We start from the raw sequence: 23,731 nt of genomic DNA, 5'->3' as shown, positions 1-23,731 counted from the left end.
GTTTATAAGAGCAAGGCTTAGGTAGTAAGCTTAACTACTTCTTACCTAACTTAGTAGAAGTAGAGGTTTAATCTATAATAGCGTTAAAGATTATATTAGCTTTTCTCTTTCTAGTAGTAATTAATATCTTCTAGAGAACAACGCTAAATACCTTACTAAGATTACTAAGGCTTAACGTATTTTTTCTAAAGGCTATAGTAAATAATTAATTATATTACTACTAGTAGGCCTACTTAGAGTTAAACTTCTTAACTATAGTAAGAAAGTTAGTAATTATAAGAGGTTCTTTAACCTCTAAGAGCTTAAAGATCTTTGCCTTTTAATAGAGTATTAACTAGTTAGTAAACTACTTCTTAGTAGTGCCTCTCTAGGTTTTCTTAAAATAAGTGTAATACTTTATATAAACTATATATTATATAGTCTAATTAGTAGAAGTAAGTATAGTCTTAAGAGTCTTTATAAGAGACTAGACTATTTTTCTATTATTACTTATAGTTGCGAGTAATAGGTACTTAGGCGTAATAGTGCGTATAATCTAGTTTTTAATATTATTAATCTTCTTACTCTTTCTTAACTACTACTTAGAATTATAGTTCTAGTAGGCTATAAGCGTAGTACTATTCTTAGTTTTATAGTTATAATTTTATAAGAGAGTATTATACTTAAGAGTAGCTTTATTATACTTATTCTTTTAATCTTTAGTTAGTTCTAGGTTTATAGAAAGAGAAGTTAGAGCTGTAGGCTCTAGAACTAGAAGATTAGAGAAGATAGGCTTCTAAGTATTTATATATATAATATCTAAGAGATTAGAATTAATCTCTTTCTAGATACTCTTCTTATTATAGTGTTGCTTAAGAAGCGCAAACTAGGTATTCTAGTTAGATTACTTCTTAAGAAGCACACCTATAGCTATAATAGCTATATTATAATTACTTATATTTATAGAGTTAGAGCGTAGAATTAATATAGAGATATAGAGAATAATAAAGAAGTAAGTAGTAATTAAGTAATTGCGTAGAAGAATTTCTAATTATAGAATGTTTAGAGAGAGTAGAGTAGAAATAAAATTAATTAATTTATCTTCTAGTAAGCTTTAATGCGTAGTAGAAATTAGTTCTATAATTAAGTAGCTAGACTTATAACTATTAGAGCTAGAGACAATTAATAATTATAGATAATTAAGTATATTATAATTATTCTTCTATAAAAGAAAGTTAGAATAAAATCTCTAGCTATATATCTAAGAGCTAAGCAATTACGTGTCTATAATTAGATAATTATAACTACTCTCTAACTTTAATATAACTTATAAGCGCTTATAACTAAATAGCCTAGTCTACTATATACTCTCTTTACTAAGATTATATATAAACTTAAGAAAGTAGCTTCTACGCTATATATAAGTAAAGGCGCTATCTCTAAAAAGAACTTTAATAAGTATATTAAAGCTATATCTAGACTAGAAGCGTAAAATAAGAAGCTTCTTATAAGAGTCTAATACCTAGAAGCTAAGACTAAGAACTTTAAACCTCTCTTAGCGCTACTAAAGCTTAGAACTAGAACTTTAAGAATAATATTAATATACTTTAGACTTTATTATTCTCTACTAATAATATTTATAATAATCTAGCGCACGCTAAGCTATAAAAAGAATATAACTTTAAGAAGTAAAATATATATAAGTTCTATATATTATATATAAAGTACTATAAGAAGTATAATACTTTTAAGAAATAACTAGTTAAGAAAAAAACACGCTCTAAGCGTTACTATAAGTAGCGCGCTAAGAAGAATAAAAACTATAAAGATATTTTATAATAGAATAAAGCGCTAGAATAGTAGCTTATTCTAGCTTTAGATATAAATATAAAGCTATACGTAGCTACTAACTAATAGTCTTATTAGTATAATAAAGTACTCTAATATCTTTAGACCTTTAACTCTACCTTCTAACTCTTTACTATATAATAATACTCTTTAGTAGAATCTAAGCGCTACACTTAGTGTATTAACTATTATACTACTTCTTTAAATTCTTACCTAAGCTAGCGTAATATACTTTATAAACTAAAGCCTTATTCTTTCTAATATAATATACTATATAACTAATAGTATTACTTTTACTTCTTACTATTATAATTACACTTCTACTTACGTAACTACTACTCTATAAACCTACTAAATATCTACTCTTATAGATTTATTACGCCTTTATATAATAGTACCTAAACTATATAAGAAGTAGCTTTTACTATTAGTAGTAAGCGTATAACTATCTTTAAGCTTCTAGATATTAAAATATAAAAGAGTAGTAACACTAGCAAGAACTACTTAAAGTAGTATTACCTTACTATTTAGAAGTGTAAGACTCTCTCTATAGACTAATAGATCTCGTACCTAGAGACTAAGGTTAATAGTAATATCTAGGTATATATTAAAGACTTTATAGATAACTTCTATTTATATATAGATATTCTAGAAACTCTAAATACTTACTTTAGTTACTCTACTTTTAAGTAAGTCTAGAAAGCTTAAACTAAGATTAGTAATAGGTCTCTTCTTATAGAATAAATAAAGAAGTTTACTAACTAGTAAGACTATCTTATAGTAGTACACTAACTAACTAAGATAGCTAATACTATTATAATCTTATACTACTAATAGTAGCTTTATCTATAACTTACCTAGGCTATATCTATTAGCTTTAATAATAAATAAAAGAATACTTTTATTAAGTTTCTTAACTCTATTTATAAAGTAAACTTAATATAGTAGTAGATTAATTAAGGTAAGACCTTATTAGCTAGTGTAACTACTAATAGTAAGAATAAGTTCTATATACCTAAGCCTTACACCTATTTATCTAATAACTATAACACTAATTAGAAAAATAAGTCTATATAAAGTTAGTAGTAAGAAGCTATCTCTTAGTGTACCTAAGTATAAAAGAATACTATAATAAAGGCTTAAGTTTACTTCTAATATAGTAATAAGAGTTATTAAGCCTATAATAAGAAGAGCTATCTAGTATTAGACTAGAATAAGATTAAGGCAAAGATTAGTAGTGTCTAACTTAACGCTATTAACGCTAAGTATACTATTAACTTTAATAATAATAACGCTAACGCTAATATCTACTCTAACGTAACTACTAATAATAAGAAGAAGTTAGATAAAATAGATAATTTAGTATTAGAAAACTAAACGCTTCTAATACTAGTTATATTTAGAAGCTAAACTAGTGTAAAGATATCTAGTAAAACTATAAAACGCGTAAGTATTATAATTACCTTAAAGTTACTACTACTAGACTACTATTATTAGACTTAGCTTCTAACGTCTACGCTTATAATATCTCTAATTATTATATCTCTATAGTAACTACTATAGGTAGCTTTAGATCTACTAACTAGTTACACTATAACTTATATACTATATACTTAGAGTAATAGCGTATAACTAATACTCTTATTAATACTAGAGCTAGTGCCTACTTTATAAACTAATAATAGGTTAAGAATAATAGTCTACTAACTATAGTAACGTCTACGCCTATTAGACTTTCTTTTACTAATAGTAAAGTTATTAATACTCTAAATAAAGCTATAGAGCTTCTAGTTAAGCATAGTAGTTATACTTTAATAGTAATATACTTTATAGCTAATATTAGTAAGTATAATCTTATCTTAGAGATAATATAGCTTAAAGATTATAATCTAATACTTACGTTTTTGCTATAAAGTATAATATTTAAATTCTATTACTATATATTTTTATACCTTAATTATAGCCTACCTAAGATAGTCTATAGTAATAGTACGCTTTCTAAATTAGAGTTAAGATATATAAGTCTATTAGGTAAGATCTATATTATTACTACTAAGGCAGCCTATCTAATAGCTGCGCGTAACTCTAATAAAGCTATTTAGATTTAATCTAAGAACTAGAAGAAGCTTACTAATCTACCTAATAATAGTAATAACTATAACTTAGAAGCTTTTAAACGCAAGATTATAGAGCTTACTACTATTAGTTAGAAAGACTATAACTATTATATAAAGAAGATAGACAGCCTCTATATTAGTAAGACTAAAATCTATAAGTTAGTTTCTAACTAGTTATATAGTAAGATACTAGACTTATTTAATCTAGTTAATACTAGTAAGCTTCTACTACGCTAATAGAGAGTTAACTATAAAATTAACACTAATAGTTATATCTATAAACTAAAGATATATAGCTTAATCTAAATAGAAACCTACGCTATTAAAGTGTATATTAATAATATACTATTACGTAGCTTTATCTAACTATCTACTTCTCTATACGCCTTACTAGTTCTTATTATTAAAAAACTAGATAGTAGTCTTTATATTTATATTAATTACTATTAGCTTAACGCTATTATAAAGAAGAACTATAACGCTCTACTATCTATTAAGAAAACTCTTACTTAAATAGTAAAGGTAAAGTAGATAATAATTATTAATATTATTACTATATTTAATACTATTTACATTAAAAAAGGTAATAAGAAAAAAACTACTTTTCTTACTTATTATAGGTTATACAAATATATAGTAATACTCTTTAGATTATACAACGCTCTAGGTATATTCTAAACTTTTATTAATAAGACCTTACGTAAATATCTTAATAATATCTACACTATCTATCTAGATAACGTACTTATCTATATATATAATAATAATAAAGCTACTTATAAAGCTAATATTATTAAAGTTCTAACTAAGATTTATAATACTAGTCTTTATCTAGACTCTACTAAGTATAAGTTTAAAGTTAAGAAAGTTAAGTACCTTAGTCTTATTCTTACTATAGATAGTATAGAAATAGACTCTAAGAAGGTCTCTATAGTGCTTAACTAGTAGATACCTTATTTAGTTAAGAATATCTAGTTATTCTTAAGCTTTACTAACTTTTACTATTACTTTATTAAAGAGTTCTTCTATATTACAAAAGTACTAATAGAGCTAACGCGTAAGAATAGCGATAGAAAAGACTAATATTACTAGTTTCTCTTAGCTTCTAATAGTAAAGTAGTTATTACGTTCTATTAACTTAAAGATACTTTTAAGACTATAGAAGTTCTAGCGCACTTTAATCTAGATCTAGAGATATAGTTAGAAACTAATATATCTAATTTTATTATAGCTACTATTCTCTTCTAGAAAAATATACTTAGCGTTCTATATCTAGTTACTTTTTCTATTATATAAGATAACGCTAGCTAAATATAATTATAAGATCTATAATAAAAAACTCTTAGTAATAGTTAATACCTTTAAAAAATAGCGCTTTAAGCTTTCTAGTACTAATAATTCTATTAAGGTGCTATCTAATTATTAAGCTCTCTAGATATTTATAACTATAAAGCGTCTAAACTAGTAATAAGCTTACTAGGCTAAATTTCTTATAGAGTTTAACTTTCTTATTAAGTATTACCTAGAAAAACAAAGAACTAAACTAGATGTATTAATAAGACGCTCTAGCAACTTACCTAAAATACCTAATAATACCTACTAATAATACTAACTTTAGGTTATTATTAAGCTAGACTAGGTTAATCTAGAAGCTTACGTTTATTTAATTTACGTTACTAAGAATAGAGGCTTACGCTATATAGTCTACCTTACTAGCTTAGAATAGAAATATTATACTCTTTCTAAGAGTATTTCTACTATTATATAAATATTATACTAACTTAGTAAAGAGAATAACATTTCTAAGCGCTATACTCTACTTACTACGCTATCTAGAGTTAAGCCTAGAAGAGAAAAAAGTAGCGTTTTAGCTAACTTTTTTACTAACGTTATACCTAATAACGTTATAGCCTTACCTACTATAACTCTATACACTTCTATAGCGCTAACTAACTCTATAACACTATCTACTATAATATAACTAACTATAACACTACTACTTATAACGTCTATTACTATATCTATAGTTATACTATCTATTATATCTTCTATTATATTACCTATTATACTACTATCTAATACTCTAATTAATAAACTACTACTTATTATACCTATATCTATACCTACGCCTACTAAAATATTAATTAAGACCTTACTTAATAATATTAAGAAGATATATAAGAATAATATAGTACTATAAGTAATTATTAAGGTAAAGAAGAATAGACTATACTAACTACTATTTAAGCTTATATATAGTAAAGAGTACTTTAGGTTAGAACTTAGTAATTATAAAATTACTAATAGGTTACTATATATATAGAGTAAAGTCTACGTATCTACTAGAGTTATACGCACTTAAGTTATTAAGTATACCTATAAGAGTATATATAGTAGCTATAGTAGTAAGTATAAGTTATACACTAAACTCTTATATTAGTACTACTAGCTACGTATAATAATAGATATTATCTAGTATATTTACGCTTACTTAATCTATAAAAGAAGTAAAGCCTATAAAGAAAGTAAGTATAGTCTACTTTATCTACTTCTAGTTTCTAATAAATACTAGTCTAGTATCTCTATAAACTTTATTACTTACCTATCTTCTTATAAGTATAATAGCTAGACGTTTATAGATATTTTTATAATTATTAACTAACTAATAAAGAAGAAGAAGTTTATCTCTATAGCTAGTATAACTACTAACACGCTAGTAGTTGCATTTATTAAATATATCTAGTAGAAAGAAAGCTTTCTAGAGAAAATTATCTCTAACTATAGGTCTTAATTTATATTCTATTTCTAGAAGTGTCTTTACTAACGCCTTAGTATATAACTTAAGTTTTCTATAGCGTATTATCTCTAAACTAATAGATAGATAGAGAACACTAACTTATATCTTAAATAGTACCTTTAATTATATATAAACTATAACTAAGATAATTAGACGCTGTTCTTACTAATAGCTAAATTTAAAGTAAACTCTAGTACTAGCTTAATAACTAGTAAGTTACTATTCTTTACTACTAAGAGCTATAATCTAAGAAGTAGTATTAAGCTACCTACACTAGTTAAGATATTACTTACTACACCTATATATAATAAAAGCTTAAATATAAATACTTTTATAAACTATATTAAAGCTTTATAAAATAAACTACGTATATTAATATAGTAGGCCTAGACTAAGTAAGCTAAGTACGCTAATAAAGAACGCTTACCTACGCTATTATTCTAGGTTAGTAACTATATTATATTAAACACGCGTAACCTCTAGATATATTAACTATTAGCCTTCTTAGACCTTAAGAATTATAGTCTCTTTATAGTAGTTTAAGTAATTAATAATACTATCTATAAGTTAGACCTTCTAGCTAATATAAAGTATATCTATAATATCTTCTACCTATAGCTTCTTTATCTTATTAATAAAGCACTACTCTCTAGATAGGTCTCTAATCTAGAAGTCTTTACTAAATTTAATCTAAACGTTAAGAACGCTACTAAATATACTATAGAAGCTATTAAAGATTATTACCTTAACGCTAGCTTTAAGAACTTTATGTTATAACTATAAAAGAGTAAAAAGAAAGGCTAAAGTTTTCTTTAATACTTTATATAGTAGACTAACTATTCTAAAGATTCTAATAACTCTTTCTAGAAACTCTATATAAACCTTATTAACGCTACTAATACTATAATTTACTATTATTATAATTACTCTAATAAACTAGCTATACACTAGAAGTTTAATTCTCTTATTAGTAAGTAGAATATACTAGTTATATAACTTTACAACCTTAACTACGCTTAGATAATAGTTACTTAATAACTAGTAGTTATAATAATATTATTAGAGTTATTCTACCTATAATACTTTTAGTTAACTTAGTAACTCTATTATAGAGTAAGGCGTAAATAATTACTAGAAGCTCTATAGTAATAATAGCTAATAATAGTAATAGTAAAACTAGAACTTAGTATTAGTTATACTTATAGATATTAAAGGCGTTAACTAGGTTATATCTTTATAAAAGACTTACTAACGCTATACTTATAGTAAGAACCTTTACCTTATTAAGTTACTACTATTATAATATAACGCTAAAGTTACTATACTATATTAGTTTATACTTACTATATATAGTAGAACTCTTCTTTACGCGCGTACGCTTCTATATATAATATTAACTTATAGTTACTAATAACTTACTATCTATAAATAACTATCTCTAATATAATCTAAATAATATAAGTATACGCGTATAATAGTAGTATATATAATATACGTAATTAAGGCTATAATTAGTATATATATAATATATAAACAGAATATAGTAATAGAATAGAATAGATAGATAAGATATATAATATATTTAGTCTATTATAGCTTTCGCGAAATAGGTATATTATTATATAATAGTCTTTTTATTTTCTTTATTCTTTAGGTAAAAGTAGTTTAAGTGTTAGAACTTACTCTCTTTTTAGAAGAGAGTAGTATTATAGATTAAACTTATAACCTCTACTTACTAAGGCGCTAGTAGAGAGCTTATGCGCTAAACTTTAAAGTTTAGCCTATATAGCTCTCTCTAACCTATACGTAATATCTTACTTAGTGCTCTACTTAATATAATTATCTTATCTATTAATAACTCTTATAATAACTACTTAGCTACTTTTACTTCTAGACTCTTTTATACTCTAGCTAGCTATACTTTAGAGTATTATAATACTAAAAACTATTATATCTACTTAAGTAAGAACTTTAAATTACTTTAAAAGAACTATAAGAATATTTCTATCTATTACTTCTACTTAATAAAGTAGCTTAATAAAAAGTATATCTAGTATAATAATACTACTAATAACGCTAAGACCTAGTAGAAGTAAGCTACTAAGCTATTAGCTTTACTTACTAAGATAAAGAATATACTAGATTTTACTTAATATAATACTCTTCTAGAAGAATAGATAAATTTATAGCTTTTATAACTTTTTTTATTTTTATTAGATAATTTACTTACTTAAATACTCTTAGTTATATCTATTTCTATCTTTATAAAGGCTTTTTTAGATTTTACTTCTAAATTTCTACTTTTAATTATATAATATAGTAAACTTACTTCTACTACTTAGCTTTTATCTTTTACTTAGCTAGTATCTATAGTTACTAAGAATAATAAATTTATTATTATTAAGAGTTAAGTAGTTATTCTTCTATCTACTCTTTATAAAATAAAGTATTTTATAAATAATATATAAGTCTATATAGAAGCTAATAATAGTAGTCTACCTAAGCTACGCTTTTTTAAAAGTAACTCTATATTATTAAACTTATTTTTTTTAAGTATATTTACTTACTAGATAGCTAAGAGTAAGTAGTTCTAAGATTCTAAAACTTAGGCTTAATCTATCTACTAGTATACTAATAGATTAGCTTATATTACTTTTTCTTTTCTAAAGTTATAGTATAGCTATACTTTCTCTACTAAGATAGAGTACTTTTTTATTCTATATTAGATCTAGAGTAACTCTAACTTCTTTACTATAAATAAAAATAAAATATTCTAGCTTAAATATTTTTATATACCTTTTAATATTAAAACTAACTCTAAAGTCTAGACCTTTTTTAAAGTTAACTTTAGTATTCTAGCTATAAACTTTTATATTTTCTATAAGTTATATAGTATTAAGATTATAAGTAAGCTTCTATTACGCTACACTAATTTCTTTAATATATTATCTTAGACTACTTCTATATTAGAGGTCTTCTACTAGCTTCTAGAGTCTATTATAGTCTATATATATAACTTTAACTATACTTCTAGACTAGCTTTCTATAAGCGCTTATAGAATTATAATTACTATAGTTCTACTACTACTAATAATACTACTATAGTAGAGAGTTCTAAAGTAAAAGATACTTTTATATATTAAGGTATAGATTAGCTAAACGCTACTAAGCTAACCTTCTTAAAGCTTTATATTTCTAAGCTAGCTAATAATAAGTCTAAAGTTTATTTTATCTATTACTAGTCTAGTTATATTATCTATAATTACTCTAAGAAGCTTAAGAAAGAACTAGTTAAAGCTACTTAGCGTTAAGCTAGATTTTTTCTAAAGCTTAACTATAGTAATAACTAGTTTAATCTTTCTAATATAGAAAACGCTTCTAAATCTAATTTAGAAAACTACTAACTTTAAAAAGTAAGCTACTTTCTAGAGTTAAACTATAGCTATAGTAAAACGCTTTAGCTAAGTTATTTATAAATCTTACTACTTATAATACTACTACGCTACTTTAATAGACTTAGATCTAGTAGTAGAAAGACTACTACTTAACTCTAAGCTTTATATAATTTACTTTTATATCTACTACTAGCTCTAGCTATATTACTCTCTATAATTTAGAATAGTATACTTTTTTTTTCTTTATTAGCTCTACTCTAGTAGTTTCTTATAGATATAAAACCTTAGCTAATAATAGTGTAGATAGTAAGTTTATTTTAAAAAAGTTTTTAAACTAAATCTACGCCTTTACTTTAATTCTACTATTATAATCTATTATATATAAGAGCTATAATAGTAAGACTACTAAATTAATTATCTACTAGATTAAATTCTTTTTTAAAATAGATATCTACGTAGAATATATAACTACTTATATAGTAGAATTCTATAGTTTTTTTAATCTTATACTTAGATTTAAATAAAAGAGGCTCTACTAACCTAAACTTAATTACTATATAAAAATAATTAAATTTACTAACTAGTACTATTACTAGTTATATTAGCTTACTAGAGTTATACTATTAGTTATTTATAAAAAGAAGAAAATAAGCTCTATTAGTCTACTAGGTTTCTATTATACGTATAACTCTTTAGAAGTAGAAACTTCTTCTAATACCTAGCCTTCTAGTTACGCTAGATAGAATTTTAGTTTAATAGACTATAGTGTTACTATTAAGAATATAGAGCCTTTACTACTACTTTATTTTTCTAGTTATATAGAGGTTTTCTCTAAGCCTATAGATTCTAAAGTACTAATACTACTATCTAAGCCTACTTCTAAAATTAATATTTAATAAATTTTACTTAAAGTAATATAAAAGCTATATAAAAAGTAGAATTTAGCTATTTATCTAATAGCTACTAGAGGTTTCTAGAAACTTTAATTTTAGCGCGCTATAGTAAATAAAAACTATACTAAGTTTATAGATACTTCTACTAAGATTACTTTTAAAAATATTCTAACACTAGAACTTTTTAAGAAATATACTAATTATACTCTAGTATTTAATAAAGCTACTATATCTTAGTTACTTAAGTATTCTAAGTATTCTAAGTATAACTATAAAATTAAATTATACTCTAGAGCTAAGATCTCTAATTATTATCTATATCTTTTCTTTAGCTAGTAAAAGAATACTATCTAAGTATATATTATTAAAATAGAAATAAAGAGTTTTATTAGCTTTTATAACTCTTCTATCTATAACTCTTTAAATTATTAGTAAGTCTAGTAGTAGTATTAGAGTATATATAGATTTCTAGAACTTTAATAACACTACTATTAAGAACTAGTACTTAATTTCTTTCTTCTATAAGACTCTAGCTAAGCTAAATAAAGCTACTATTTTTTCTAAATTTAATATTATTTATACTTTTTATTATATTTAGATAAAATCTAGTTCTAAGTAGCTTATAGCTTTTACTACTTAAATAGATACCTATAAGTATAAGATTATATCTTTTAGCTTATATAACGCTTCTATAATCTTTTAATAAGCTATTAATAGTATACTTTTTAAATACTTAGATTAGTTCTATACTACTTATTTAGATAATATTCTTATCTATTTAGAAACTATTAAAGAGTACGTTACCTACGTTAAGAAAGTTTTAGTTTATCTAAAAGAATAAAGCTTTTATATTAATTTTAAGAAATCTAAGTTTTATATAAATAGAGTTAAATTCTTAGAGATAATTATTACTAATAAGAGCGTAGAGATAGACCTATCTAAGATAGAAGCTATTTATAACTAGAAGTAGCTATAGAATATAAAGAAATTACTAGCTTTTCTTAGTTATATAGGCTTCTACTAATAGTTTATTAAGTACTACTTTTTTATTATCTTTCTACTTACTAAGTTAATTAAAGCTAAAGTTAAACTAAATATTAAAAACTCTAGTAGTAAAGCACGTACTATCTATAATCTACTAGAATAAATCTCTAAGTGCTAGAAAGCTTTTAACGCACTAAAAGCTATCTTTTATAAAAGACTAGTACTTTAATATTTTAACTTCTCTAAGTCTATTTATATTACTACTAATATATCTATATAGGCTACTAGTAGAGTTATAAAGTAACTTAATAGCTAGAGCGTTTTATAATCTATTACTTTTTTCTCTAAAAAATACTTATCTATAGAATATAACTATAATATCTATAATCTTAAGCTTATAGAAATTATCTAGATATTTAAAGAATAGAAGTCTAAACTTATAGATTCTAGCTACTCTATTAAAGTAGTAACTAACTATAAAAACTTAGAAATATTTATAACTACTAAGACGCTTACCTAATATTAGATCTACTAGTTTTTATTTTTATTTTAGTTTAACTTTAAAATAACCTACGTACCTAGTATTAAAAATATTAAAGCTAATATACTTAGTTACTAACTCTAAAATATTCTCTTAGACTCTAAAAATCTATATTATACTATTACTTTAATTATTCTAGAGCTAAAGACACTTTTACTAGATATATAGCTAGTAATTACTACTACTCTTTATACACTAGCTTCTACTATATAATCTAATTTCTCTTTAAATCTAAAATAGTAGTATATTCTTTATATAGTTTTTACTAATAAAAATACTATTTTTAATAACTTAGATACTTTACTATCTAAAAGCGCTTATAATTCTAATCTTTCTACTTATAAAGATAACCTCTACTTTACTAAAGACCTTTTAGATACTATCTATAAGAATAACTCTATAGCCTAGTAAGCTTTTACTACTATTAATAAATATAATACTAAACTTTCTAAATAGTTTTATAAAAATAGCTACTATTTTAGTATAGCTAATCTTATCTTTATTAGTACTAGACTTAGCTATTAAATTTTTATTAATTAAACTAGGCTTTATATCTCTAGAGACGCTAGACTTTAGAGATATATTTTTAATCTATACTATAATTATAAGATTACTAGTTATAAGAGTTTCTAGTCTACGCTTTATCTAATATATAATTGCTACTACTAGTCTAAAATAAGCTAGTCTATTATATAGTATTATAATACTTATACTACTTATAAACGTATAAAAAGCTTATAGAATAGAAAGTATAGCTACTTATAGCTACTTTCTATTCTCTATATCTAATAGTTAGACTTAATTATTAATTTTATTTAAAATCTACTTCTATTCTACTTTAATAGCAGAGAGTATTAAAATATTTTAGTTATTATTAATTACTTAACTAAATAAAAGCTTTTCTACTCTACTTATAAATAAACTACTTATAAAGCTTTATACTACTTTATAGATATATTTAAAAATTATAAACTATTTCTTACTATTATATCTAATTATAGTACTAACTTTATAACTTTATTTTAAAGGTATATCTACTAGAGATTAAGAATTAAACGTGTTCTATTTACTACTTACTACTCTAAGATAGATAAGTAAACTAAGCGTACTAATTAGTCTCTTAAAACTTATCTATAGTAATATATTAACTATATATAAGATAACTAAGCTATCTAGCTTTATATTACTAAGTTCTAGGTAAATAATATAGTTAATTTAAGTATTAGTATAACTTTATTTTTTATAAACTTAGGCTACTACCTTTATAGTAGTATCTATCTAGTTAAAGATATTAAAGCTAATTTTTTTCTATCTATCTAAAACTAATAACTATAAGCTAAGAAAATAATAAACTACTATAGTAACCTAGTAGCCTATTTAAAGAAATAACTTTTATAGTTATAGTAAAAATAAAGTACTTAAGCTAATTCTACTTACTATATAGTTCTACTATACTCTATTAGTAATAAAGTCTATATAAGTATAACTAACTAGTAAACTAGATAGTATTCTAAGAAACTTATATATTAATAGGCTAGCCTTTATATAGTTATCTATATTATCTATAAAGAGTATATATATAAATTAAAGCTTTCTAATAAGATACTTTATAATAGTATATTTCTAGTCTTCTATTTCTAACTACTACGTCTATTAGCTACTAAAGCTCTTTTTAATTAAGCTTACACTTAACTAGTTAGCGTAGAAGTAGTAGATAGTACTAGTAAGTATTATAAAAAGTAGCTTATAGATTTATTTAAGAATATAGCTCTACTAGAAGTAAATAAAATCTAAGAAAAGTAGGCTTACTTTATTAAGTAGACTAATTTCTTTAAAGCTTTCTAGTATATAGCTAGTAACTATCTTAGTTACTATAATACTAAACTTTTCTACTAGAAATTCTCTAATAAGCCTAAACTTTCTAGTCTTAATATACTTCTAGACTAAACTTCTTTATCTAAAGATATTAGTAATTAGAAGTTTAATTATACTAGTAGTAATAAGATTTTAGTGTAAAAGCCTCTAAAGAGACTTATATATATAAGAAATAGAAGTTACTTTTATATCTACTACCTAAACTCTACACTATTAATATATACTATACCTAATTATTAAATAGTGCTATAGTTAACTATTAATTACTTAGTATCTTTACTCTACTATCTTAAGTCTTCTAGAATATAGTCTTAATTAAGACACTATCTTTTATAGAGTATAGAAATATTATTTAGCTTAAATCTTATATTCTAGAGTTAACGTAGTAGAAAATAGCTTAGAGGTATACTTTTTTATATAAAAAACTATATAGATATATATATACTTATATAAACTATAAGCTATATCTAAGAATTTTTAATATAGTTAAAATTTTAACTTTTTTCTTTATTTTTTCTTTTCTTTTCTTTTACTATTAGTTAATCTAGCTAGAGAACTAGCTATAGTCTTTTTAAAGAGAGAAGTATATATAAGAATATAGTTTTTATAAATTTTAGAGGTTTACTTAAAGCTATTTTCTTACTTTAACTTTAAATATTTTTATTTTTAAAGCTACTAAACTTTACTAAAGCTACTAGACTCTACTAAAGCTACTAAACTCTACTAAAGCTACTAGACTTTTTAAAAGTAATATTTACTACTATAAGCTAGTACTATCTTATACTAGCTTTTACTAGCTTTCTCTCTCTTTTTCTATATAGATCTAGCTAGACTTTTTCTCTTTTAGATTTTATATCTACTATTCTTAACTCTAAATATAAGCTATCTTCTAACTAGCTTATCTTTCTACGCGTAAAGTTTATCTTATACTTAGATTAGTTTATAGACTTTATACTAGCGTAGCTAAACTTACTTAGTTTTTTTTTAGTATTATATAATTATATAAAGCTAGTACTAGTACTAGTTAATAGTCTAGATAGCTATTAGTAATATATAATAAATATAAAGTAGTTAGCTTATTATAATTATATATATAGTAATTATTATAAAGATAGAATAGATATAAGTATTATAAGTTATAAATCTAAGCTTATATTAGAGATTTTTTAAGTTTACTATTAGATAATATAGTAATATATTATTACGTAATTACGTAATTACGTAATTATATAATTATATAATTATTTAATTTTAAAAAAAGTACGCTATAGACCTTATCTTTTAGATCTAGAAAGAAATAAATAAAGTAAAGTATAAGATATTTATAATACTAAGTAGAAGTAAAAGAATTAAAATAAAAGTAATATAATAAGTATATATTATATAGTATAAAGTATATAGCTAATAAAAGCTTATACTAGCTAGCTTATAGATAAGCTATAAAACTTTTACTAAAAAGTTAGTATCTTAAACTAGAAGTTAAAAATTATAGTACTATATATAAAGCTATAGTATAATTTTACTCTTATACTAAAGTAAATTCTATACTTTAGAAAGTTAATAAATTTAGAAATCTATAATTAAGATTTAATAGTAACTTTAGCTTTTCTATATTTAAGTATATATTCTATTTTTAGTATTAATCTTAGTAATAATTTAAGTATATTTATAATAAATTTATTAAAAAATATTTACTTTTAGATTTATTTAAAAGCTTCTATTCTTTTAATAGATATCTTAGAACTATACTTTACTACTATATATTAGATAGACCTATCTTACGTACCTTATCTACGCGCTTACGCGCATTAGGTAATACTATACAACTGTCTTATTCCCGGAGACGCTAAAGGTTAACAGGCTTACGAAAACCAACTCGTTCTGCACGTCCCAGATTTCTATTCACCAGCATCCCCCACGGTATTAAACGTCTTTCTTCGCCCGTAGTTAGTCTTTATCGCGATTACCCTGCACAAATGGCCAGTCAACGCGTCGACGCGAAGGAGGTTGCAGACTTGAACACTGTCATGGGTCGCAACCTTCAGACATGGCCTGGCGCGCGCGACATTGGGATACAAGAAGCCACCCTGAATGCTGAAGCTCGCCATCAAGATGCACAGCACACACACGACAAGCCAAGCCAGCCTGCTCTCGCCCGCGTACTTTCGCGTCGATCGGCAGCTTCATTCGACCCAGGCCCCGCTCCCGATGGTGGCCTCACAGCTTGGACCCAAGTCCTATGCACGCACCTAACTATCCTGACCACCTTTGGCTTCTTCACGTCATTCGGCGTGTATCAGACCTACTACGAAAACACACTCGGCATAGCTTCCTCGACCATTTCCTGGATTGGATCGCTTCAGGTATTCCTTCTCTTCTTCCTTGGCACTTTTACAGGCCGTGCTACGGACGCTGGACTTTTTCGCCCGGTCTACATCGCTGGTGCGTGCTTTCAGCTACTCGGTATCTTTACCTTAGCGGAGAGCAAAAGTGTTTGGCATGTCTTTCTCTCTCAGGGCGTATGTCTGGGAATTGCAAATGGGTTGCAATTCTGTCCGTCCATGGCCCTTGTCTCCACTTACTTTGTCAAGCGTCGTGCTTTTGCGCTGGGCTTCACAGCACTGGGGTCCTGCACTGGGGGCGTCATTTTCCCGGTTATCGTGCAGCAATGTCTACCCAGCTTAGGCTTTCCATGGACGATACGCATCATCGGCTTTATCATGTTGCTCATGAATGCCATCACCATCGGCTTGTACCGTACCCGGCTCCCTCCCAGGAAAAGCGGTCCATTGGTCGACTGGGCGAGCTTCACAGAACTGCCATATGCTCTGTACTGTGCTGGTGCCTTTTTCAGTTTCTGGGGGTTGTATTTCGCTTTCTTCTACATTGGAAGTTATGCGCGAAATGTTCTTGGTGCCAGTTACCAGCAAAGTATCAATCTGCTTCTCGTGCAAGTATGCATGGGGTTTATCTTTCGCCTACTGCCGACCTACTATGCCGACAAGGTTGGTGGGCTTAATGTTCTTATACCGTTCGCGTTTGTCTGTGGTATCATGATGTTCGTATGGATTAGAATCAACTCCATCGTCACCCTGTACATATTTGCTGTCATATATGGAAGCGGGAGCGCCGTTATCCAGGCGCTTTGGCCTGCGGTAATCGGAAGTATGAGTCAGGAGAGAGATCTGAAGAAGTCTGGGGTGAGGATGGGCATGGCCTTCACCGTGGTGAGTATATCGAGTTTTACAGGTCCGCCACTAGCTGGAGCGATTATCCAGAGTCACAATGGCAACTACACGTATGCGAATGTTTGGGCGGGTCTGTCTTTCTTTGTAGGAGGGTTTCTTTTACTTGCTACTAGGGTGTCGCTGGTAGGCTGGGACTGGAAGGCAAAAGTCTAGAGGTAGCTTGCATTGAGCGTTCCTTGGCCTACCTTTCGTGCGTTGCCGCGATGTGTTCAGGATGACTAGGATTGGGGGGGGTACAAGGGAACATGTTCCGTGCGATCTATGGGAAGATCATGACTTGCGACGTTCTTGCACTATCCTTCCTATTTATCCTTGAGCGTAGTGACCCTTGCTAATAGGCCGGGGTCTTCTCTCTCTTTGTCCATCTTGGCATGCCAATCCGCCTCGGCCTTGGCTGCATTTTTGCGAACCCGCGCAGTGTTCCACTTCATATAATAACAGCAAAGCGGGAAGAAGATTGAGTCTACCACAGCCCAGGCAGATAAGATTCCAAAGTTCAAGCCAACTCGTGGATGCAGATCGAACAGGATTGACCGTGTGAGCTCGACGATATTGTGCATCGGCCAACCATAGCCCCAGCGATAAAAGCTCGGTGCAAGCTCGAGGGCATAAAACCCAGTGGCGACATTGCTGATGACCCAGAAAATGAGCCACAACGCTGTCCAAGGGGAGCCCAGCAGCATGGCCATATTCTCGCTCGCAAGGCCAAAAGCAATCATTCCGATCCAATTGCCCATCCAGTATACCAAGAAGGTACCTCTGCCATACGCGTTAGGGTTACCGGCAGGCTGATTGTGGGAGGCAGTAGGACGGTCCATGGGCATAAGGTAGGCGAGGCTGACAAAGGAGTAGACGAGAGAGAGAAAGAAGTAAGATGCGACCGTCGCGATGTAGCGCCACACGATAAGCTGATAGAAGTGCAGCGGTGGATGACCTTTGGGCGAGAGGTACTTCAGATGGATAGGTAGGAAGAACGTAAAGCTAAAGAAGGAGATGATGACTAGATAGCGGTGTAAGATATTAGTATATGTCACATGCGGTTCGTACAGGAACATTGCTCACTCAGGTATATAAGGCCAATGCTAACCGCGGGTGTAGCAATAGGCGGTCCAAAGGGGCGCAAGTCGTTGACGGTGAACTCAATGCCGGGAGAGAGAGCTTGGGGTGCGATGTCTAGGCGCATGTCCGTAACTGAAACGTTGTTCTGGAGAAGATGTGCGATCCACGCGCGGCCAAATTCGGTGACTACGCGCTTCTGGAGGGTGTTAATACTGGGTACAATGTAAGTCGAGGTGGTAATTTGATCGCGCGCCGAATTATAGATGATCTGGCAGGCACCCAAGGGATCGTAGCTCGCGTTCCCCAGTTTCACTGCGGCATCGAGCATTGCTGTGGCGTTGGAATTGATGATGACGGCCGCCCAGGCATGGAAGTCGTAAACTTCGTTGCGTACGTTCAGCGAGTTGTTGTTGAAGTCTTCGGGAGACGCAAAGGTGTAGCCAGGCACCACTCCATCTTCCTCCATAATGCTGCGAACAGTGCGAGTGACAAACGGACCCACGAAGGGTGCGACCCCGGTAAACGGTGGCTGGCCATCGAAGTCTACAACGGAGATGTTCAGACCCCCCACGTTTGCATTTTGACGAAACAGTGCACCCCAGAAAAGGCAAAGAAAGGCCATGATGGCAATGGCGAGAATGAGATTTGTACGAAGCCAGAGCCTGATCACGTGTAGCCTGACACCGGCCATGGACGAGTGAAAGAACCCGACAGGCGCCTGTTCTTGCACGATCCTGCGGCTACTCTTTGTGCGGCCACGCTGCAGCGTTGTTAGCCTATTGGGAGCGGCGGTGGTGCCATGCACCGTCTCAGTCTTGACACCCGTGGTCTGCTGCTCCAGAGGAGTAGAGCTGGCGGCGGCGCAAGCTTGTATTCCCAGCTCGGACTCGCTAGATGAGCTGAAATCGTATTCGTGATGATATCGTAGGGCGATCTAACATCCAAGTGTGGAATGAGACATGTTGGGCGCTATGATTAATAACCTACTAGACATTTTCACTGCTTATATTTCCTAAGGCCCTAACACTTAGTGCTTGCTGTAGGTTGCTAACGGATGTACGCTAAAGTGACGCTAGTTCATTTGCAGTAAGATAATTCGACGGTTCCGTCTCCAGTGAACGCTACCTACCTAGGTACCTATGTAGTTACCTACCTAGATAAGCTTCACTCCCGAGGTCTTGAGTTACGGCCGATGTAGCTAATACCAAAATCATTGCTCAGCATTCTAGGTAAACTAATTCAAGCTATTTGAACAGTTCAGTAGAGATTCCGCTTGTGAGCCCAACAATCAGAGCTGCGCGTGTGGTTCCCAGATGGTACGAAACCCGAAATCGGTATAGCTTGGTGGCTGACATAAGCCCGGGAGAATCCAGGAACCACCTGAGCACGGATCCGCTCAATCGCGCCGCATGCCAACCGCTCAACTCTCATCATGACGGACGCGGATACCTGTGGCTTCAATTACTGCCTTTGCGGGGAATCGGGCCTTCGGTGCATCGCTTCAGACCCATCTACAGAATAGGCATGTCGGGCAGGGGGCGCAGAGGCGGTCGCAGCGATAGAGGTGGCAGAGGACGAGGCAGAGGCAAGACGCGAATAGTATGCTACCGCCAAATCGCGAGACAATCGCGAGACAATCGCCACAACCAAACACTACTAAAATATGCGCAGTGGGAGTGGGAAGCATACACGCCTGGCGCCGAGGTGTACGACCAGTTATGGCGCATTCGCAAGGAGCCTGCCACTGTCACCGCACGACTACCTAACGTCTGCCCTATGTCGAACGCACGAACGCGAATACTCCATCGCCGACAGACCGAGGACCGCTTCAAGCGGGAGCTATACACCGTAGAGGTCACATATACGGGCGGACCGGGGAGCGCACGGGACGGTATTGCCCTTACACAGCTTGAGGATGTGGACCTGCAACGCATACTGCAGTTCGTTTCTCCAGCTGAACTGGAACGATATGAAACTGAGCAGTTCAGGCTCGAGGCAGAGGCAGAGGCCATTGCTATGCGCACCGAGGCCGAAGACCTGGCGCGTCGCCAACTGCGAAAGAATGCCAAAGGGCCAAACGCCAGCAAAGGGAGCCGCATGCTCAGCGCGCTCGCCTTCTCTGTAGAGCCGACCCCACGTTCACGGGGTCGACCGAGAGCCACACGCGGAAAATGCAGGGGAAGGGCGAGAGGTGTAGAGCCAACAAGAGGCCTCGTCGTAAGCTCCCGACAGCTCAAGAACGACATGCACGAGCAGCTGGTAGACAGCGAACCTATGGTGTTCGATCGCACGACCGAACACGTCGGACAACCCACGCAGACATCGCCCAACACCACACGCTCAGCTTTTGTCGCCAACAGCGCTCTTTCGGTATCACCAATAGCCAGGAGAGTATCCATCTCTGTCCCTCGACGGGAACTTTCAGAAGTTTCCGAACCTTCCGAACCAGAAGATGTGGACTACTTAGCGCTCAGCGACAATGATGCAAGATCTACAAGAGGCGACTTACCATCGCTCGCAATCGAGGTTGGGAATGCGGGCAGCAGTAAAGATCGTCCGTCCTCTAGCCCATCCGGGATCGAGAGCACTCTTCCATGTCAACTTCACCCCATCATACCCGCTTTTTCACCGTCTGCTGATAACGTGCTCCAAGAAGCTCCAACGGCAGCTCCATTTTCCGCGCGAGACTCTGGCTCCCCAGCTCCATTGGATTCCAGAGTGGCGGACGTCCTTCTGCAGACAGCGTCTTCCTCTAATTATTCAGCGCTTGCTGCATCAGACCAAGACGACATAATACCCCCACAACCCGCTTCGCCGCAATTTGAATCGGACGGATACGTCGGCAGCCGAATAACATCTATGCGCACATTGTATCCGGGACAACAGTCGCTCGAACACAACAACGAAGACGATGCAGAAGCGGATGCAACGGAAGAGTTTGCTGTAGAGGCCATCGTGGCGCATTTTCACGAGCACGAGAAGAACTACTACCTCGTCAAGTGGGAGGGATACGAAGACAGCCATGATTGGCTTCCTGAAGAAGATCTTGAGGGCGCTGCAGACCTGGTCACTGAATACAAGGAGCGGATTGGATGGAGGAACAAGAAAGTCGAAATAAGATGACATGATGTAACGAATGGGTTGAATGTAGATATGGGCTTCAATCTCTTAGTTGGTTGTCAGAAGACCAGGCATGTTGCCATGTCCCAATGCCTCATCTGCACCGTATCCATGTGCCTGCATCAGACGTTTCGAATTCCATCCACAGGGCCAGTTGAAAGAGGAGTGCGTCTCGGACAGACCCGTGTGTTGATCTGCTTACGTATATTGACTTACCTCCCTTGCTTGTTTCAGATCTGATGATGTCGTCGCAGGATAATGTGGTTCGTGGGGCAACAAAGCTCGTCGCGGTGAACTCGTCAACATTGTAAGTTTGCCACACTGCACACCAACAAGATCGTCCCACCGCGGCATGCTCCTCATCTTCAAGTACTAGTTCCAGGTTCCCATGACGCCCAGGTGAACTCCGAGACGCTCCAAGGATTAGACATGACGCGAATTGATCGCGCCACACTGCAATGGTCCGCTAGAACCTTGCTCCCGAGGTCTGAAGCAGATTGATGATCAAGGCCTTAACAGGCTTCTACGGTAACATAGCAGACTAGGGTGTAAGTTGGTGTATACATTAGATGTAACATATGCAGAACGCGACCGGAGTTCTATAAGCCGCCGGAGCGAGTCACGTGACGCGATGTCTCCAGGGTTCAGCCGAGGTCGTGGCTGAGCTGCGACATGCCACAACACAACACAGCGGCCACCGTCACTCTTGTACGCGACACAAGCATGTCGTCTTCTACGCGCTACGCCTACCCCTTTGCCGCCTCTCCCGACATCATTCGCTCGCACCAGAAAGACGCCTACTTCTCCGGCGTGCTTCTCGATCAGCTCTCGACGCTGTTGCGCAAGCTCTATGGCGCGCGCACGTCGCATACGTATGCGTCCGAGACGCGTGTAGCCGGAGAAGTCCTTTACCTCGGTCTGACGACGCTGATAGGGAACCGGACCCTGGGCGAGGAATACACAGACATTGTCCAGGTGGAAAGCGAAAGCGGACGCCTGCCGGCGCTGGGCCGCAGAGCTGGATACATACTCGGCTGCATCTTGGGGCCATATGTGCTCGGGAGGGCATTGCCGGCCTTGAGGCGGCGAGTGCGCGCAAAGCTCGAGGCGAATTTGCGGTGGCATGCACGACAACAGGCACGGGCACAGCATCAGGCACAGCAGAGTGGGAGCAAGACACAGATAGGGCGACCGTTGGGCATGCGCGTACAAAACTACCTACTCCGAAACCTCGACACCATTACATCGCCATCACCCGTGTACGCTCTCTCGTTGGCAACGTTTTACTTCTCCGGGAGCTACTACCACCTCTCAAAACGGATATGGGGGCTCCGGTACATCTTCACGCGCCAGGTGACCGAGGGCGACAATCGCGCAGGCTACGAAGTCCTGGGCGTATTGCTAGTCCTACAGATGGCTGTACAGGCTTACCTACACGTGCACAATACTGTCACCTCTTCGACAGCGGCAGTGGGTGGCGGCCACCCGCAAGGCACGTCGGCCATTGTCGGTGGCGGCGCAGAAGTGTCTCTGGATCCCAATGCTTACAGCGCCAACAACGCGCTACTATTCGACGCAGCGTCGGCGGTGCCCATAGCGGCGCCGTCCGACGTGCAAAAGTGGACACAGACACCAGCGTTGGACAAGGCAAGATACGAGCTGGAGGGGGAGGAAACAATGGGATGGATTGGCGGCGGCAATCGGAAATGTACGCTGTGCCTGGAAGAGATGAAGGATCCGAGTGTGACGACGTGTGGTCATGTCTTCTGTTGGACGTGTATCGGGGACTGGGCGCGGGAGAAGCCCGAATGCCCGCTTTGTAGGCAGACGTGTCTAGTGCAGCATGTGCTCCCGCTGAGGGGGTAGGCGGGTGGC

General features: G+C 32.8%; 4 protein-coding genes across 4 annotated transcripts; 3 read left to right on the top strand and 1 right to left on the bottom strand.

Annotated features, from left to right (window-relative positions):
• Nucleotides 1–16,405: 16,405 nt before the first annotated feature.
• J4E92_010629 (uncharacterized protein) lies at nt 16,406–17,830 on the top strand (the record flags this gene model as incomplete). Its single annotated transcript, XM_051501966.1, has 1 exon — nt 16,406–17,830. The coding sequence occupies one exon, from the start codon at nt 16,406–16,408 to the stop codon at nt 17,828–17,830; it is 1,425 nt and encodes a 474-aa protein (XP_051347868.1).
• Nucleotides 17,831–17,979: 149 nt separating this feature from the next.
• Nucleotides 17,980–19,358, bottom strand: J4E92_010628 (uncharacterized protein; the record flags this gene model as incomplete). The annotated part of the gene is made up of 2 exons (XM_051501965.1): nt 17,980–18,677; nt 18,725–19,358. The coding sequence occupies 2 exons, from the start codon at nt 19,356–19,358 to the stop codon at nt 17,980–17,982; spliced, it is 1,332 nt and encodes a 443-aa protein (XP_051347867.1).
• A 902-nt stretch (nt 19,359–20,260) lies between these two features.
• Nucleotides 20,261–21,859, top strand: J4E92_010627 (uncharacterized protein; the record flags this gene model as incomplete). Its single annotated transcript, XM_051501964.1, has 1 exon — nt 20,261–21,859. One exon carries the CDS (start codon nt 20,261–20,263, stop codon nt 21,857–21,859), a length of 1,599 nt encoding a protein of 532 aa, XP_051347866.1.
• Nucleotides 21,860–22,579: 720 nt separating this feature from the next.
• J4E92_010626 (uncharacterized protein) lies at nt 22,580–23,722 on the top strand (the record flags this gene model as incomplete). Its single annotated transcript, XM_051501963.1, has 1 exon — nt 22,580–23,722. The coding sequence occupies one exon, from the start codon at nt 22,580–22,582 to the stop codon at nt 23,720–23,722; it is 1,143 nt and encodes a 380-aa protein (XP_051347865.1).
• Nucleotides 23,723–23,731: the final 9 nt, after the last annotated feature.

Source organism: Alternaria infectoria (assembly GCF_024043175.1).
Source record: "Alternaria infectoria strain BMP 0036 chromosome Unknown scaffold_39, whole genome shotgun sequence".
NCBI lineage: Eukaryota > Fungi > Ascomycota > Dothideomycetes > Pleosporales > Pleosporaceae > Alternaria > Alternaria infectoria.
This window is presented reverse-complemented; position numbering and strand designations above follow the sequence as displayed.